The sequence below is a fragment of the Pyxicephalus adspersus genome, chromosome 10, assembly GCF_032062135.1.
Source record: "Pyxicephalus adspersus chromosome 10, UCB_Pads_2.0, whole genome shotgun sequence".
Lineage (NCBI taxonomy): Eukaryota > Metazoa > Chordata > Amphibia > Anura > Pyxicephalidae > Pyxicephalus > Pyxicephalus adspersus.
The window spans coordinates 6,172,454-6,192,763 of NC_092867.1; the positions used below are offsets into that span (position 1 = coordinate 6,172,454).

The 20,310-nt window shown below is 38.5% G+C and overlaps 2 protein-coding genes across 2 annotated transcripts in view; both read right to left on the reverse strand.

The window, feature by feature from the left end:
• The window catches only part of LOC140339894 (alpha-2-macroglobulin-like protein 1), an 11,307-nt gene extending 3,289 nt beyond the window's left edge, over positions 1-8,018 (reverse strand). Inside the window, exons 1-7 of the mRNA XM_072424806.1 lie at positions 7,623-8,018; positions 7,335-7,458; positions 5,753-5,874; positions 4,422-4,473; positions 3,521-3,602; positions 1,355-1,511; positions 6-80 (exon numbers count right to left, since the gene is read on the reverse strand). Of these exons, the coding sequence (XP_072280907.1) occupies positions 6-80; positions 1,355-1,511; positions 3,521-3,602; positions 4,422-4,473; positions 5,753-5,874; positions 7,335-7,458; positions 7,623-7,826 (816 nt within the window). The 5' untranslated portion in view covers positions 7,827-8,018. The remainder of the gene's footprint in view (positions 1-5; positions 81-1,354; positions 1,512-3,520; positions 3,603-4,421; positions 4,474-5,752; positions 5,875-7,334; positions 7,459-7,622) is intronic.
• Positions 8,019-11,534: 3,516 nt separating this feature from the next.
• On the reverse strand, positions 11,535-17,008 carry LOC140339895 (alpha-2-macroglobulin-like protein 1). Its single transcript, XM_072424808.1, has 5 exons — positions 16,787-17,008; positions 16,502-16,565; positions 14,899-15,044; positions 12,451-12,600; positions 11,535-11,564 (listed from the first exon to the last, which is right to left on the reverse strand). The coding sequence occupies exons 1-5, from the start codon at positions 17,006-17,008 to the stop codon at positions 11,535-11,537; spliced, it is 612 nt and encodes a 203-aa protein (XP_072280909.1).
• Between the last annotated feature and the right edge of the window lie 3,302 nt (positions 17,009-20,310).

Genomic DNA, 20,310 nt, shown 5'->3' on the forward strand with positions numbered 1-20,310 from the left:
CTCACCTCCTTGAGACTCCCAATTTCTAAAAGTGCAGCTGTGATGTAAGCAGAGAGTGACAGGTCATCTTCAACTCCACCCTGAAAAAAAATAAAGACAAATTATTATTTTTCAGCCTTATGTGCTTTCAGCATTAGTATGCAAAGCAAAATCTGGTGTTCAACTGAATAAAGCCTTATGTGGTGCCATTCGCTTTCCCAAATGTTACAAATCTCAAGAAATTCCTGAAGAAGGGTATGTCTTCCGCGAAACGCGTTGAATATGATTGAGATTGTACAAGGTTGAAGTCATGTTAAATGTGTCCTAATTGTTTTCATTTCAGGAAATAAAATTGTAAAGGTTTCTTTTTAATAAGTATGCTGACTTATTGATGCCTTATAAGTAGCATTTTAAAAAACAGTGCTGGGGAAATATACAAATCAAGGATGTAACAAATCTGCTATGTACAGTCATATCTGGCGGCAGAGCCATATCCATCACAAATGAGGTAATAGCCCATAGCAGGTATATTTTAGTCTTGTACTAATTTTCTGAAAGCAAAACTAAAGCTGTCTGCTAAATAAACAGCCAGACAAAATTAACATTTAGTGGAGCCAAGTCTTTTTTCTCTACTTCTGCAACAAGAACACTCCCCTGGGCTGCCAATAGGATGATTATGGAGCAGCAGTGTACTGGTGCATTACTCCTCTTCTTTTGTGTCAATACATGTGCATGCAGCACATCTTATTGGCTCTTACTACTGCCCTTTGACCTGTCAGAGTTGTACTCTACAATAGAGATTCAGGTATTTATCCTAGCTGTATATAAAAATACATTTATTTTTGCAGGACCATATAGCTGTATTATTACTGTTTATATCTGCCTGGGGTTTACAATGCCATAACACGGGGACAGAGCTCCCAACTTTGGGCATATCTAGCCGTAAATAAATCTCCTTTAAGAGACCCAGTTACGAGACATTACATTCCAACAACAATCTTTCCATAAGAATACATGTGCATTTAATGTATATTCTGAATGTTATATACCTGTGAAAGCTTCCCTTGTATAGCCATTCAATAGTCTTGAGACTGCTGCTGGGCTCCACCATCTTGGATATGACATCAGTAGCCCCAGTAATGTAAGTTGGGGTCTCTTAAGAGGTTCAGGGACACACTAGAAGCCCAATATCATTCAGTTGCATCATGAACTTACACTTACCAGGTCAACAAAGAAATGGCTCATTCAGGACAATGTGTTAATATAGAAGGTATGGCCCACATGTACAAGGCCATTCAAAAATCTCCAACACATTAACCAGAATTCACAAACTCTATACTGTTTCAGGTATAGTCATTTACTTTGACTAAATTACCTTCATGAGAGTGTGGAACAGTTTACCCCTGCTTTTAAAACAGCCATTCGGATTCTGACTAGTAGTCAGCCATTGCACAGCCTGCTGGAGGACCTTCTCATCGATGAATACGTACTTTTTTGCTTGATAGAAGCACTTGATGACGAACGTGGTGAGCCTGAGGAGATACAAGATCCATTGGTCATATTTGGAACTTATTATAGTAGGGTACTAGTCAAAAACAGGGTCAGTCTATTTCAAATCACTGGACTGACTTATCACCAATGTCTCCAGTTACTCAAGATTTGGGATGAGCGAGCAAGAATATCAAGTTCGATCCCGTGGCGAATCGAGCCTTTCTCGCTTACCAAAAATGTAAGCGAGAACAGCCTTCTGATTCGCCGAGAGGTCGAGCTCTCGTCCAACAGAAGGATTTCCAGAGCTGCATCATCCTCTGCGATCCCCGGGCACTAGAGGTTATTTAGGCACAGGAGAACCTCCTGACATTGTAATAAAAGTATCTCTTACAAGTGATACATTTGTATCTGTAATAATATATATCATTTGTAAGAAATACATATATTACAATGTCAGGAGGTTCTCCTTTGCTGCTCAATGATTTCAGCTGTGGCTGCATTCATTGGGAAGAGTGTGCAATCCCCTGGGCACTAGAAGTTAATTAACCTCTAGTGCCCCGGGGATCGCAAACAGGGAGATTCCTCCTGTTTTAATTTCCTTATCCGATGGCTTCGCTAAATCGGTTCGCCGAAACTTCGAGGAACCATTGGAAGTTCAAGGATACTTTCGCGAGACTGCAACAGGCATTCTCGCTCACCCCTACTCAAGATCTTCAAGGATAATATCACCCTTTGTTCAGCCAATTCTTGTTATGGTGTCTCCCAATGGTGCTCATGCATTGCTAACTTTTCATATATACTCTTGATGATGACATCAGAGGGATTGCATAAGCATGGTCCACCATTCTCACTATTTGGATATTGGTCTACAGCAGTGGTTCTCAATCAGGGTTCCTCCAAAAGTTGATAGGGGTTCTTTGAGTAATGATAATTTTGTGACTCCCAGATCAGTTTAACCAGTTGTCTTTGGCCATCTGTAAGGGTGACATTCTTCCCTCTGGGCTGCAATGTAAGAGGAATTCTTCCGACTGACCACCAAGCTAATATTCTCTGAGTTGTGGATATATTAATTATACAAGGGGTTCCCTAAAAACCTAAAATGTTTTTCCAAGGCTCCCCCATGTTTAAAAAGCTGAGAAACACTGGTCTAGAGCAATGATGTCAAGTTGAGATAGGAGTGAGGCATATACAGTATAGACATAAAATGGGCAAACGTGACCATTAGGTTAAGTGAGCAGAAGTGAAGCAAGGCACCAAATAAAAGTGTGGTGTCATGGACCTTCCCTTATACAAACTCTGCTTCTCCTCCAGCCAGGGACAGACATAATGAGATGTAAAGTGTGACATTGCACAATGGCCTGGGATTCTCCTCAGCCAACAAAACCCCGCACTGGAGCCCCAAATCAGTTTGCCAGGGGAGCCCCAAGTCAGTTACTAATGCCAGCCTCCCCAATTTTAAAAAGTGTTTTTTTAATAATAAGTAATGTAACCAACAACTCACCTTTGGCCCATCTTCCAAATAGTCAGGCTGATATCACCGCTGCACCCTGGGAACTCAAGAAAATTATCTTGGATGCAGTGATGTCACCAGCACCAACCGAAGTTAGGTCGGAGGTGGGATTGCGGTGTGACAATAACATCCCCAATTCATAATAAGCCAGATTTAGGTATCCAGTATTACTCTAAGACTGAAATAGGGTTAGAACACTACATGTACATTCACATTTTTATTTGATATGTAAATATGTCCCTACCTGCCCTATCAGCTACTCCAATGACCTTATAATGATGTCCTCACTTATAACCTCTTCCCATAGACAGCAAGACCTCTCTAGGGTCCCTTCCTGTCCCTGTACTTTTCGTGTAAACATCTGCAGTCACTATTGAGTGCTGGATATTATGCGGGTAGTTAAATATTCTGGAAATTGTCTAACAGTGTGTTCTAAAAACAAACATCTTTCCAAAAAAAGGTTCATGTTATCTTACTTACACAGCAGCACAAGGTTTAGGTGTATATAGAGAACGCATTTATATTTGGTATTATCTTTACCATGTGCTGCCTTCACCATCATTTTCTCCAAAGGCGCTGTATGATCCATCCAAGTGCTTATAGGTGAGTTCTCTTTGATAACCTGAAGAGAAAAAAAAGTCAACTTAGAAAAATTTAGTTCATGGCAAGCAATACCCAAAAAAAGAAATGTACAGAATAAAGAAATTCTATAAAGTTATTGTTTCCCCACTGGGAAAGCCCAGATGCCATGCAACATCATGAAGATATTTAAGGTCAAGTCAACCACCATAGTTGTAGCTTCAACGGGACATTGCTACAAGTTCATTGAAGAACTTTTTTGAGACTTTCAGACCCAGACCAAATGGGGCTGATTTATTAAAGCTCTTCAAGGCTGGAGAGGATACAGTTTCATCAGTGAACCTAAGTGATACAGCAAACCTGGAATGGATCTGGTCCATGATTGAAAACATTGGCTAACAAATAGCAAATTTTTGTTTACAAAATTTATTCCAGGGTTGCTGGATCACCCCGTTTCACTGTTAAAAGTGTATCCTCTCAAGCCTTGGAGAGCTTTATTAAATCAGGTCCAATAACTCAGAGATCCAAAAAAATACATCTGTAGATAGAAGAGACTTCCGGGGGGTGGTTTATTCTCATGGGTTTCAATCTTTCAATTTCAGCAAAAAACTGACATATAATTTAGTAGGATGGTTCAAGATATGGTTATTCAGACTAAAAAGCCCCAAGTTCATTGAGTTTACCAACTTATAAAAAAAACAGCATCTTCTATGCCCCTATGCCCATAACTAATCCAGAGGAAGGCAAATAAAATACAAAACATGGCTCAATTTGCTTTGCTCCATTAGGAAAAAAACAAAATTCCTTATTTACTTTTCCCATTAGGGTGCTGAACTACCCAATCTTTTTTTTTTCTTTTTACCTTTTAAACAGAGGAACGTGTTCTGGGTGATTTCCTTCTTAATGCCTTGAGGCTGCAAAAAAGACAGTGGGAGATGAAGGTAAGAATTTTGTATGAATAAAGTACACGATTGTGCAGTTTCCATACAGCTTTAAATAGAAGGAATATGGAATTACCCCAGGCAGTTGTAACCATAGCCAAATTGTTGGGACATTGGTTCCCTTATAGCTCTTATGGTGCACAGGGTTGAAAGAGTAAAACTATGTATCTCTGCAAAAATCCAATACCAGGAGCTCAAGAGCTAAGTTAGAGCTTGTCCAGAAAGACGGTTAGTAGGTGGTTAAGCCAACTGTTACCAGGTAAAGTTACCAACCTATTATTTATCAGTTAATGGATTCATTAATGCTCTATCCTTGAAACAAAGGAGAACTTTCAAGACGTAGTTTTGATAGGTGATTGAGGGAAGTTCATCAAATATCATGGTAGAGCCAACATTCCTAGACATTACTGGAAACCCCTGATGGTTGTCTTTTGGACCGTGTTAAATGCCTGTCCACCATTATAAACAAAGCTTATTCAGATATAGGTGCTGATCATAGGTGCTTGGGAAGCAGTAACTGCACCATTTCCACAACCATCCACGTAAACGTGGATCCTGCCAAACATCACTGTTGGACCACCACAAGGAACACTAAATAGTCAAGGAAACTCAACCAGAGCTGCCTCAAGTCCGGTGCTAAGAGGAAATGGGCCAATGGTGACTCAAAGGGATCCATCTTCAGAAAAGCCTTTTTTGTCTGTATTTGATTGGGGGTCCTCTATAGTCTGTACATGCACCATTGTCTTTTGGTGTCACCCTTCCTGGCAGGCATTTGCCTTGCAACCACCATTAAATTACCACTATATTAAGCCACCCTAGATAGCACCAACCAGTCAAGGCTTATAGTCTCTTTAACACGCTTTTGCTTTTTGTCTCTCCTTAATCTTAACTATGAGCCTTAATTTTTTGATCTGTTAATTGCGCCGGTCTTTTTCAAACATAATCTTTGAACCTGCTGAGAATCTAGTAAGCTTGTGTGCATTGTATCTCTTCTGCATTGAATCCTCGATTTATCTGTTATTTACAAAACACTTATGTTTTTTAGGGTTAAAATCAAGTTATTCAGACAGTAGGAAGAGGAAATTAAACACATAACAGTTCAAGTTTCCATCCATAGTCATTTTATTAGTGTCTATGGAAAGAATTAGCTCTTGAAAGTCATAAATGGCAAAGAAAGTCATCAAAGTTAGTAAAAGTTAAGGAGTCCTATGGAATTAAGAATGTTCAGTGCACATAAGAAGTAAAGACTTGCCTTGACAAGCAATTGTTTCTGCAGAATGTCCAGATTTCCATTAGGCGGCACATAGACCGCTTTGCTTCCACAGGTAACGGTGCTGTCCACGGCCTCAGCTCTCACAGTCAGCGGCAGAAATCCTGCGAAGACAACAGACTAACCAATTCATACACATATACAGGTCAAGTGTTTAAACTAAAAATGTCTTTTTTCTCAGTTTTACCTGGATTTTTGCTATTTTTTTTTACTTTCCACATATATTGAAATGAATTTTATGGCTTTAAGATTACTTAAAACAGAATTAATGTTCCTCTTTGAGGTCATTATTGCAGAATGGGCCATCCTGGCTTAACCAATCTAGAAGATAGCGATGTCCAGCGACGAAACGGGAACAGGTGAGTATCACAGGTTTCACTTTAACCTCCCCAACATTTTATTTTTTCTGAAAGCAGCCACTGGAATAAAATGGTAGTTGCAATTTTTTTTTATTACAAAATTTGAGCAAGGGCTTATTCGATCTATATATTCAGTATTTTCATGGCCCTACTTCCAGCCATAGATAACAATTTTTGGGTAGATCTAAAGTCACCCAAATCACTTCGATACAAAAGCCCAGAGTCTTTATAGTATCTATTACAAAATCACAGCTGATTGTGATAACCCATTCAATGCTATGATAGGAGCAAAGAGAAATAAAGTGTATGTACAAAACAAAATGATGACCTTTGGTCTTGGTAACAGGTATTACCGGGATATATAGAGAGGGTGAATCTTTTCAGCAGAGACACAACATGGGAGTGAAATTCTAATCCTTTAATATACCTAAAAAATGTGGCTATCCATTTGTTTTATCTATATATGTCCATGCCACATGTATCAGATGTACGTTGTATGTAAGTGGGGACAGCCATATTTGCCTAATGTATATTCAAACACAATACAAACGGGTATATTAATAAAGAAGTAAATGTGACAACCACACCTAGACTTGCTGCAAGTGAATTAATCAGTACTTTTTTAAACTCAAATACCTGGAAGATTCCACTTTACTGATTTTGGAGAACATCCTATTACTGGTTTATAAATATTTCCCATTCCTATTGGGCTCATTGGATTTTTTAGGTTATGGTAGACAAGGTCATGGAGTACATTAGGAAAGAGAATGGTGGATAATTTAACTGGAAGAAGGTAAGGCTGATCTGTTGACAAATATTAATCCTCCAAAGTTGTTATCATGAAAAAAAAAGCCATTTTTAGGCAACTGGAGCCACAGTCACATGATGGTCCAGTGCCGAATCCTCCGAATTCTTATATATAGGACATTTGGGTGTCACTGTCTGCATGATGTGGACATTACCTAATGAATGCCCTATGGCAGGGTCCTTTCAGAATGTAGAAAATGATGCAGCTACACCAGTGCAAGGGGACCACCATGCCAAACAGCGCTAGACACCTTTGGTGCAGTGCAAAAGAAAACCTGAAGGCACTAAAAAAATAAAATAACTTCTACATACAGAAAAGGTTGCTAGCTGTAAGAGCTGTGAAAATACATCAGATTCTTGCATTGTTGCTGTATATTGTGACATTTAATGATATTTACCGATTTTGTTAGCAGTAATTTTCCAGTTGAAGCTGACAGATTCATCTGCGCAGATGCATTTGGTATATTGGCAGTTAAAGCAGTTTTGTATGGTAAACAAGGACTGGAGCAGTGTTACCTGGACCTGGGAGTAATAAAATAAAATGGGTAAAACGTTACATCAAACCTACACTCTGCACCCCGAAAGCTCCCGCTTTTATTATACCCTAAATTGCATATCAGTTCCCCCTAACTTGTAACCAATATAGGTGAAAGTCTTATTTGATTAAACTTCTTATCAATTGTTACCTTTATGCACTGGGGTAGATAATTAAAAACCAGGGCTTTCAGTGTCAGTGTCTCCCCTTGGATGACAGAATAGGGAAGGACAAGGTCTACAAAGAATGGCTTGAAAACGGTCAAGGATACTTCAGAGGAGAGACCAAAGCCGCTGTTCCCTATGCAGAAGGTCCTGGCATTAAACTGTGTGATGGTGTCGGGGGTAGTCGTCATAATGGTCTTGGTATTTGAACTGTAAAAGACAGGATGACATTGGATGGGATTGAATTAGGTACAAATATTGAGTTCTGGATAAACCAAAGAAGAGTGACAATCAGTATTGGATTGGGCTCCATCAATGTACAAAGAACTATGAGCATTTCATGTAAGTACACATCCAGTTAAAAAAGTAACACTGTTACAGTCATGAGAAAAATATGGAACCAAGTGTCAATCAAAGTGGTGCAAACCTTTTTTTAACATAGGGGAACCATTGAAATAAATTTCAGGTTTTTAGGGAATCCCTATTATAGTTCCTGTATCCAAAGCTCACAGAATATTAGCATGGTGGTTAGTGGGAAGAGTTCCTCTTACATTGTGGGCCATTGGGAAGAATGAGAAGGGCATTTTATGTGGCTTCAAGGGCCACATGGAAGTGATATCAATCATTCAGCCCCTTAGAAGTGGAATTATAGTAGAATCAGGACAATTGTGGAGATACATATTACAGTAATCTATGGCTATATACAGGGAATTTATTATGTAAAATCTTATTGCTTTTTAGTGGAATTTTGGTAAAATCAAATAGTAGAATTCATCTACTACATAAAACTTCTACTTGGTTCGATTTGAATCTTCCTAGCATCAGATAGTTAAATTCAAACAAAAGTACACCAGGCAACCTATACCCAAAAACCCTGACACCCTGAAAGCCTGTCGTTGGTTGAATTCATTGCTCTTCCACCAGCTGTAATCTCCAAGCCTGTCAATAACCGTTATCGCATGCGGCTCAGTGGGGCTGACTTATTGAAGCTCCCCAAGACCGGAGAAGGTAGAATGGGTGCTGGATCACTCAGGTTTTCTCTTGATAATCTATCTGCCCAAGCTTTATTAAATCAGGCCCAGTGTGTCCATGCAGCTAAAAAAAACTTTAGAGTGAAAACAGATAGCAGTTATTATTAGATGCCAACAACATCTTGAGAGAGCCTGGCCATTTGACTGGGAATCCCACCCAAGACGTTGGATCCAATCAGCGTTGTTAGACTTTTTTCACTTCAGGCTATATAACTGATTTTCAGGATGAAGTTGACCAAGACCCAATGCTAAACACCAAGCCTACTCACCCAATCTCTACCAACCTCCAAAGCCACGTTTCAGGAAAATACTTGCGAACTTTGTCCGTGCGGGCAGCTGCAACTTTTTCAAATTTTATTGATTCCACAGCTAAGGGTTCTGTGACAAAATAAAGAATAAAGCTGTACAGTAAACTTGACAGGATAGAATTATAAGAGGTGCCATTGTTGAGTTCTTCTTTAATGGTAATAATCGTTTAGAACTTTTATCCTAACCCTTGTTTTACAGCTGTTTTCAAACTTTTAGGTCTTCAGGGAATCCCTGCTATCATAACTATACCCAAAGTATATTACTATATCTCACAGTATATTAGTGTGGTGGTCAGAAATAAGAGGACCTCCTACATTTTTTGTACTTTGGAAAAAATGTCACCCTTACAAAAAGCTAAACAAAATCATTGGTGTCACTTAAATTGACCTCACGGGGCAACGTGCCTATTGCCTAAAGGACCCCTAGCAACCTCGGAAGGAACCTTAAGGTTCCATGGAACCTCTGTTGAGAGAAACTGGTCTGGACCTCTCACCAAGCCGTCTATTTATAAAGCAGTGAAATGTTCTCCGGTGGAGAATCTTCTAGGTCCATGTGTTTCAATGGCAGTAGTTGATTTTCCAGCAGATAATGTTTCAGTGAATGTTAGATTCACTTCTTTATAAATAAACTCCCAAGTGGTGAAGGTAGAATAATAGTGTTAGTAGGGATAAAAGTAGTACCTCCACCCACCACCTAAACAAAACTTTGAGCTCCCCCCCCCAAAAAAAGGGAAAGTTCTAACTACTATCCAAAAAAGCTGTGACTACCAGAAAGAGAGCACCTGACATGGATAGAAGAAGCTGGTGTCCTCCAGTCAGGAAATAAGGTGGGCTTTGTCTGACTTGCTCCAGCTTCTAATGGACATTATTGGACACTAACACAATGCAATAAATCACAGTAACCAATTTCAGTCCAGTAGAAGAGACTACAAAACTGTGCATGACAGAAAGGAAGGTTGGAGATCAGCTTTAATTCTCCATGGTCAGTATTGTCCATGTCGGCCTGAGACAACCTTCCCCTAACACTTCTGCAAAGCTTGCCTTTCAAAGCAATTTCTAACACAGAGGGCCTGATTTAATAAAGCTCTTCAAGGCTGGAGAGGATACACTTTTCTTCATAAAGTGAGTGACCCAGCAAACCTGGAATGGATCTGGTCCAGAATTAAAAACATTTGCTAACAAATAGCAAATGACTTTTAGGAAATCCATTCCAGGTTTGCTGGATCACCCAGCTTCACTGATGAAAGTGTATCCTCTCCAGCCTTGGATCCCCTTAATAAATCAGGCCCTATGTATTGACATTCATCACAAAAGTTAAATAAAAATCGTCTTTTACTCATTTCCATTGCCATAAATGGAGGGCAAGTGGTCTGGTGTGGAGGTTTCTTGACTTGTGTATTTGTCAGAATCTTCAAACCAACGTCCTGTTAAGGATATAAAGCCTTACATGTAAGAAGCAATTGTGTAATCAATGAATTAATCATTAAAAAATTAATTTTTTAATATGATTGTTGTAATTTGACAGTGGTTAGGTCCAAGAATGGAGTATCATTGGTGGTTACATTTAGGGTGGGCTTTTTTAGGTTCAGTTGAGTTTCCTAACCAGCATGCACCTTATGGACCAAGATCACATGTACATATCAACCATGGGCCAACTGATCATTATAAAATTTTATACGCGGGTATGCAATTGAGATAACAATAAGGAGGAACAAAGCAGGGATATTTCTTTTTTTATGAAGCACTTGCACTTATATAAAACATTGCAATCTTTGTTTTTTAAAGAAATGTTAAATGTTAAAGAGATATTTAGTAACATTTACTATTATGGATGGACATTCTTCATAAGCCAACATTCGTCCAACATGTTCCTTGGGACTGAGGTGCATTTTTCAAGGATGCATGTGCAATTCAGGTGACACTGGGAATCATTACTTTTTTATCAGATTCCCTTTTCCACCATGTTTTTTCTACTTTATACTCCCACTGGAGCCTAGGATGTGGAATGCGGTCTCAGTATGGAATAACTTTCTGGCTGGAACAGCTGTATGGGGATAGGTTCCACCAATCCACTTCTAACCCCCTTTTAGGTTTAAGGTGGCCATGCATTGGCAGATGGGTCCACAGCCAGGTAAACAATAAAAACTCTGTGATATTGATAGTGAATGGCTGCCCTTAGGCTCCTAATTTTGGAGACAAGGATGAAAAAGTACACTTTTTATCTGATATCAAGTATGATGGGTCTCAAGATGAGATCATTCAACTTTGGATCAAGAAACAAGTCTAAGGAATATTGGCTCATGCAAAATCCCCTTGTTATGTACACGAATCAATGGTTTTCCTATTTGATTGGTATTAGACCTGGTTCACATCTGCACAGCCAATATAGTGCACTTTCATTAGGTTAAGGCAGCCTTTTCATTTAAATGAGCCGCCTAACGCATGGCAAAGGACTTTATTTCTTACAAGACAATGCATAATAGGTGACAAGCTTGGGGTGTCAATAAGAACAAATGCATTGCAATGAACCAACATGTGATATCCAACCCAATGCTGTCCCTTATAGCCCGTACACCTGGCATAAATGGACCTATACCATGAGAAAAAAAAATGAACGTAACAACCACATCTAAAACATGCAAGCTGCAATATATTATATTTTGATGTAAAGGGTTGGAGCTATTTGCACTATGGCTCTGTGCATTTCTGTAGCATTCATTGCATTCGCCAGCCTAATAATGGCAATGGGCAGCCCAACGCATCACATTGTAAATTAACGTAGCCCATGCTTTTGGAAGCACAGCTTACAGAAACACACAGTTGTGCCATACATTACTGCATGTTGTGCTGGTAATATATGTTTGGAGTGCCATTAGGCATGGATAGCAACCCACCAAAGCATGTTAAAAAAAATACAACCCAACCATGTGAACAAGCCTTGCAAAATGCAGGACATTATATCTGGACTGGATGAGGGATTTTTGCCACAGTTGTGGTCAAACCTCCATGGGAATCAATATTTTATACCTTCGATCAACACAGAGAGCTGCCATTTATCCCCCAAATCATTAATATTTCCAGGGGCAATATGCTAAATTGGGTGTATACCTGGAAATAGGGACAGTTGGTAACTATATTGTACATGTTCCTGTGTTCAGCTTTGGGTTACTTGTATATAAAAGCATTTACAACAAATATATTTACCATTTCAGAGTACTGTTTCTTGAGATACAACCACAACAGCTGCAGTTTTTCTATACCGTGTAATTTGCAACTCATATTTAATGTACAGCACTGCATAATATGTTGGCGCTATATAAATCCTGTTTTTTATTATTAATATTAATAATAATGATAATAGTAAGGCTGTTCTACTAGCACCAATGTGTAGCAATGCAACATATGGAAATAGCATCTCCGAAGGAACATACAGCTACTGCCCACTTTCTATGTCCAAAGTCATATTTTTCTCTTACCATTTCTTTGGTTAATTCCTTATCTTCAAAAGAGATCTGGACACTTTTATCCACGACCCGTAGCGCACAAATAGATCCAACAGTAGATGTAACAAGGAGACCAATGTCAGCTTTTGGGGTGGACACCGGGCGTTCGAAACTCAACAATGCCTGCAAGGGAGCAGAAGATTGTCAATGCTATCAAGAAGATAAAAAGAATTTCATGACCAACTAATGATAATCTGTTGGCATGTAATTGGATTTAGTGCCATTAGGCATGTATAAGGCTACAATCCCTTGGAGGTTTATCCACCAGCCTCATACAACTCTAAAAGGCTGTAATGCCAAAGAATGGTTAGCATGGTGCTCGTTGTAACAAGACAGAGCACAGAAGTATAAATCTGTGAATTGTGGCTTTCTTAGTCACACTCCACTAATTATAGAAAATATGCCAGTGACTGAGGGGGTCCTTGAATTGTCTCATCTACCTCCCTATATAAATCATCTGTGAGCATAGAGTGGTTTGGATACAATTGTAATATTAGATGAATTGGATTATCCATATTGGACTATGGTGACATGTTTTGTTCCTAATTACTCCTGATGAAGCAGAGCTGATCCATGAAACGCGTTGACGTTTGGAGCAGTTGCATCAGAAAAAATCAAGTCTATTTTCGAATAATGGATAAAATACTATGTATATTTTTAATAATAAAACACTGTTTATTAAAAGTTTGATATGTATTTTTTCGCTTTTTAGATATTGACATATGCAGTTAAAATCCCTACTTTTTGTCTTTCAAAGTATTGTGCACCTATTATCCAGATTTTTGGTAATGCACAGCACCTGTGTACTTCTCTGCTGAATCCTCTAAACTTTTGATTAGTTACAAAATCCCTTCATTCTGCCTGCAGAATACTAATAACATCATCTCAGCTTCAAAAAATTATCAATTTGGGGGATAGCTATAAAATTTAGGTGCCACATCTATAGTTTCTACAATGTTTATTTTCCAGATTTATTGGACTTTTAAAGCACCAAAAGGCAATATCAATTATAAAAACATATTATTTATTACTCATTAAAAGACATACATGTCCATTAATCTTGATGTGTTTTGCAAGCATTACTTTCTCAGGAGGCATGGGACATCAAACAGGGATTCCCTTCTTCATCTTTCTGAAAATAAAGTATTATTTGTGTGATGTCTCATGCCTCCTGAGGAAGCAACGCTTGCGAAACGAGTAAGGAGTTGCGAAACGAGTAACGAGTTTATCATATTAAAAGATAAAAATTTCCTAAAAATGATATTCTTGCTGTATGTTATTAGGGCACCTGTAAGAACTGGGTGCCATAACATAAATCTAATGTTCCAATCTAATGTAATCTAAAGTAAAGAAGTTGTTCCTTTAATATATGAACATTGGTGTAAGGCACATGATCTAGAAGAAGCGTGAGAAAATGTGTTGTGACTAGTGTTGATGTTCGAATTCGGGTTGTCCCTATAATTGACCTGAATAAGGCTGTTCGAATTCGGATATACCCGACCCGAAAAACACGGGATTCTACAGCAAAAATTCGGGAAAAAAAAAAAAAAAACCCGAAATTAATTTATTTGTTTGTGTTTTAATTTTACCTTGTTCTTTTTTTATTTTTTACAGGTTATCCGACAATAACATTATGAATTATAATGTAATTGTGGAATTCCCGGACAGTTAAGCTAATTGAAAGCAGGTGCCTTCAATTAGCTGTAACCGCAAGCAATACAGGGCAATAGAGGTTGAATAGAGATACGTCTTTACCTCTACTGCTCTGTGATTGGCTGGAAAATAGGAAACCATGATGACAGCTCAAGCATCATCAGGGTTTCCATTTCCTCAGCCAATCAGGGAGCGGAGCAATCAGCGGAGCTTTACTATGCTGACAGCTCTGCTCCCCTGATCACTCCCGCAGCCCTAGGGCAATAGAGGTTGAATGGAGATACTATCTCCATTCATACCTCTACTGCTCTGTGATTGGCTGAGGAAAGGGAAAGCCTGATGACAGCAAAGGCATCATCAGGATTTCCCTTTCCTCAGCCAATCAGGGGAGCAGAGCTGTCAGCATAGTAAAGTTCTGCTGATAGCTCTGCTCCCTGATTGGCTGAGGAAAGGGAAATCCTGATGATGCTTGAGCTGTGAGATTGGGTGGATGGGAGATTGCCTTGTACATTGCTGGCAATTGAGAAGAATGTCAAACTTACAGATAGCCAAAATGATCATTGGTGCCACTTACACTGACCCGAGGGGGACAAATTTCACATTGCTCTTGCAACCCCCAAGGGAACCCTAGTGTTCCACAAAACCCTGGTTGAGAAGAACTGTCATAGTGCATATTGAAAGCCCATTGACTGATAGAAAAAAACCCCGAAAGTTCTTTCTTTATATATATTATACACGGAAATCATTTTTGCTTGGACCTGGTCTTACCGTGTTTGGAAAACATATTTCCACCTGGAAAAAAATTTTATCCGCAGCCACAGTTCGATTGCTCAGTATGAGGAAACCCAGCATCTTGGGGGCCGTCCCAGACAAGTATGTGAAGGTAACTGGGACTTTGAGAACACCTTTCAGGGCTGTTACAAAATAAAAACTGAAATTACATATTTTTTTACCTAATATTAAAGAAATAAGTTTACTAAAATTTCCAGCAGTAATCCAAAAAGGTGTTCAAGTGGTATACATAGCCAAACCAGATGTAGACACTGGGCATCTTTATTATATACCCAAAACAACCTAATCCAAGTATTTGGAGCATGTGTAGTCCTTGTGCCCCACTGCCACCTGCTGGTGAACCTGTCGGCTATTCCCAGCCGTCAAAATGACAGCTGGAAGTTATATTGTTAATAAAGTAGCTATAGAAGCTGCTGCTGACAGTAAAACAACATTCAGACACAATACTTATATATGTTCAAGTATTATCTTCTATTACTATGTTATATACAAAAATAAATGCATCCATAAAAAAAATGTAAACATTGGTCTTGTTCATAGAGAATTTTTCCAACTGGGACATTTGTCTAGGTGACAGGTGGGCAATCCCTTCATTTTGTAAAGATTTTCCCTTAATTCCTGATGGGTCGGTTACTAAGACAAGATATTAAGGGGGATCTCACTTATGAAACACAGTTTTACATAACATGGATGTTTATTATGATCTTTATGCAGTTAACTCGGTTTTAAACATTGATAAAAAAAGAAAGTCAAATGTTTTCTTTTAATTTGGGACAGAACAAGGTTATATAGTCTGGTTAAAAACGCCAATGTTTATTTACTTACACCACTAGATATAATTGGCACCCTGAAAACCTGCATATTCTATTCAGAAATCTATTTTCATGGTTTATCCAGAGGAAGGCAAAATAAAAACTCAAATCATTGTTCACTTTGCTCCACCAGGGGAAAACTCCTTCCTGATCACCTAAGACACTTGATTCCCTGAAATGTTATAAAATCTGGTAAAAATTACTTTTTGCAGTGCCCACTAGACTAAGCTCAATGCCAGTTCCAAGAGAGAGACCCCTCACGTAATTATTTTGTTTTGAAACATTTTCTTTTTCCAGCAAATCTGATATTTCTGTTCACCTTGATGCTTTTTATGCTTTTTTTATACCTTCTGCTCCTTTCCCAATCACATGCTGGCCATCAATCATTGCAACACTGACATCTAGTGGTAATTTAACATACTGCAGTTACTCTTAATATTTCCAAAGGTATGATGAAAACTGGCTTTTATTATGTAATTTGCCATTGTTGAACTCCTAAAAATGCAAATTGGATTGAAAGCTGATCTTTTAGAGTCCACATTTTCAATCGCACATGAAGCAAGTATGTCGATAACTTGTGACAGGTTTTAAGGTATCTGGCTGAACTCCTTTGTTCTATCCCATTATGAATCACTGACTTAGAAATCATTAAAGCAGAACTAAATCCTAAATGAAGCACACTGAGAGTGGGTTATGGGTGGACAGGTAACCCTGGCCATGATAGATGACCTACATTTGGGGACATTGAAATCAGAGATTGTACTTACAGGATTGGTCTTTCAGAGTAATTGCTTGAGTTCCTGAAAGCAAAATTCCAGATTTGCAAAGAACCTACAAAAAAGAATTTAAAAAAATCAAAAAGCCTATTTTGATAGCTATACATTTTATTTGATATGCCTTAAAGGGTAAAAGTCCCTCCAAAATCAGCAAGGTGGGTACAATGACCTGTGAATAATCAGGAAACTTTTATATAATTGTAGGTTTCCTTTTGATGCTTTTCTAGGGGGGATTGTGATATTAAACTGTAGAGATGATGTAGGTGGAAGACTTACTATATAATAGAAGTTCACACTTGTGGCGCCATTTTCCAAATCCGCAGGGTGTAAAGTGTAGTTGACCAGTACAGTTTGGCTGACACCACATGGGATGATTCCATCGATCGGCTCCAGATGTAAGAAGGATTTGGTTTCAGTGTACAAGGGAGAAATTGTCCGCCTAAATTCTTGTGTGCCCGTTTCATATTTATTATCCAGCAACGGCTGCAAATAAAACATAAGTATATTGAACAGTGAAAGAGAATCAAATCACAGATCCATATAGAAATATATGTGACTAATGAGCATTTCATGTGTGGCCCCGATGGTTATACCTTGCCTTTATACAAGATATATATCTAGTGAATAAAATGCAGCATGCAATGGTAAAAATATTTCCATTTTAGATACATTAAACGGTGTGTTAATAAATACAGAGCTGAATTTATTATTATTTTATATCTGGCCGGAGATCAGTTTTCATATGTATGTTTGTAATATGTTAAAAGGAGGAAAGTATAGGGAAGATGGGGCAAATAGTAAGAAGAAGGGAGGTGGTGCAGGAGGGATTGGGAATACAAAGGATTTTTGTCTTACCGTTATAAAGACTTGGTTACTCCACTCTGAGGTTTCCAGAACAAACCTTATTCTTCCATTTATGTCTGTAGTCCCATATACAGAAGTCTTGATAACTGCATAGTCTCCATACAAGATATCCAGATTGACATTTTTAGCAGGTACTGGCAAGCCATTCCGGTCCTGAACTACCAGCTATAGCAGATATGATATTCGTCACATGACCTGCTCTACTAGATATGGCATATATCACATGACCTGCTCCACTATATATATGTCATGTATCACATGACCTGCTCCACTATATATATGGAATATATTACATGACCTGCTCTACTACATATGCCACATATCACATGACCTGCTGTACTACATATGCCACATATCACATGACCTGCTGTACTACATATGCCACATATCACATGATCCGTTCTACTATATATGGCATATAACACATGATCTGTTCTACTAGATATGGCATTTATTACATTACCGGCTTTTTCCAGATATGGCATATATCACTTGATCTGTTTTTGCTAGATATGGCAAATATCACATGATCTGCTCTACTACATATGCCACATATCACATGACCTACTCCACTAGATATGGTACTGATCACATTACTTGCTGTACCAGTTAGGAAACAAACCTATTCTACAATATACTAAATAAATCACATGACATTACTCTACCACATATAATAAATCATATGACCCACTCTACCATATACCAATCACATCACATGATCTACTCTACCATATACTAAACATGTCACATGATCTACTCTACAATACTAAACATGCCACATGACCTACTCTACCATATATTGAACACGTCACATGATCTACTTTACCATTTACTAAACACTTAACATGAGCTACCCTACCATATACTAAGCACGTCACATGACCTATTCCAACATATACTAAACACGTCACATGACCTACTCTAACATATACTAAACAGGTCACATGATATTCTCTACCATATACTAAACACGTCACATGACCTACTCTACCATATACTAAACACGTCACAAGATCTTCTCTACCATATACTAAACACGTCACATGAGCTACCCTACCATATACTAAACACGTCACATGACCAATTCTAACATATACTAAACATGTCACATGACCTACTCTAACATATACTAAACATGTCACATGATCTTAACTACCATATACTAAGCACGTCACATGACCTATTCCAACATATACTAAACATGTCACATGACCTACTCTACCATATACTAAACATGTCACATGATCTTTTCCAACATATACTAAACACGTCACATGACCTACTCTACCATATACTAAACACGTCACATGATCTTCTCTACTTTAAACCAAGCAAATGTAACAGTGACAATACCAATCATATTGCCAGGTATAAAAGTAGTTGATATGCAGTAAATCCTCAATATTACCGTTATCTGGAAGGGATATCCTCTTCTATAATATGTACCAATTTGTTCATATATAATTTTCTCCAAAAGTAAAGCAACGGGGACAACTTTATATGCCGAAAATTGCAAACCTATAAAGGAGGATACAAAAAGAATCATTCCATATTAGACGTATCAGGACTGAAGACAGAAAGAGAACACTGCCAGCTTTTTTCATATATTTTACATGTTTCCCAAAATTCCCTTTAAGACTAAGACAATGTTCACAGGGTGACAACACTGCCGTGTGACCTTAATGAGAAACAGTGTTGTCACTCTATTACAGGAAGTAGAAATGTTAGGGCCCTACTATTGGCAGACATTGCAGCCATTCCCAATGGCAGGTCAATGGCTAGTTGGGGCTTTGTAAATGGGGTTTAGGCTCCATAATTAGTTATTACTTTGTTATTCTATTCTGTAAATCATTGATCTCATTGATTAGTGTTTCATATTTCTATGAGCTCACTCTCTGCCTATCCAGTGTCAAGCCTCTCATGGGTGATAAAAGTATGGGATTTTCACCTACCTTTTATTTGTGTCATTGAATTATTTCACTATGATTAATACGGTTGTCTAATAAACTCTTCATGGGGTTTATTTGTCTTTTAATTAGGCCAATTTAAGCCATTGGTGTGTTGATCCAATACGGGATCCAATCAAAGTGCCACAACTGGTACAATAGAAGAACTCAAACAATTTGGTAGCTTCTGCGGGGGCGGTGCTATACAGGCTGGACCAATGGACAAGCTGAAAATAGGTTCTTGGATGGTAAAGGGGGGAAAAGGGAAAGAAAAAAGACAAAAAGAAGACTATGAGAAGGAAAAGAACGTCTAGAGTTAGCGAGGAACGGAGTTTCCAGGGTAACGTTATGGAAGGGGTAGGTTGATGGGGAAGTGGGGCAACAAGGACTAAAAAAACAAAAGTTTATAAAAAACAAAATGTAGTATTATATATTTATAAAAGTTGTGAGAGATAAATAAGAGGGAAGGTAATATGTAGAATATTGGAGTAAGTAGGAAAGCAGAACAAGGAAGGCACATGAAGGATTCACCAAGGTACAGGAGACGGTCAGAGACTGCAGACATAGTACAGGAGATGATCAGAGACTGCACACATAGTACAGGAGACGGTCAGTGACTGCAGACATAGTACAGGAGACGGTCAGAGAATGCAGACATTTTACAAGAGATGGTCAGAGACTACAGACATAATACAGGAGACAGTCAGAGACTACAGACATGGTACAGGAGATGGTCAGTGACTGCAGATATATTACAGGAGAGGGTCAGAGACTGCAGACATTGTACAGGAGATGATCAGAGACTGCAGACATAATACAGGAGACAGTCAGAGACTGCAGACATAATACAGGAGATGTCAGAGATTGTACAGTAGAGGATCAGAGACTGCAGACACCATTATAGAAGGGTGCTTCCTCAGCATAAAGAACCCCCATCACTGCTCAACCAATCAGAAAATGACGCATTATGGGTATTTAATTACTATGGGT

Excerpts from the sequence above, each read along its gene's own strand:
- LOC140339895 (XM_072424808.1), bottom strand. The coding sequence starts at position 17,008 with ATGTTTTATTTGCAGCCGTTGCTGGATAATAAATATGAAACGGGCACA. Across the intron at positions 15,045-16,501 it reads TACTCTGAAAGACCAATCCT|CCCTGAAAGGTGTTCTCAAA; the intron begins GTAAGTACAATC and ends ATTTTGTAACAG. Across the intron at positions 12,601-14,898 it reads AAATATGTTTTCCAAACACG|GCATTGTTGAGTTTCGAACG; the intron begins GTAAGACCAGGT and ends GCTCCCTTGCAG.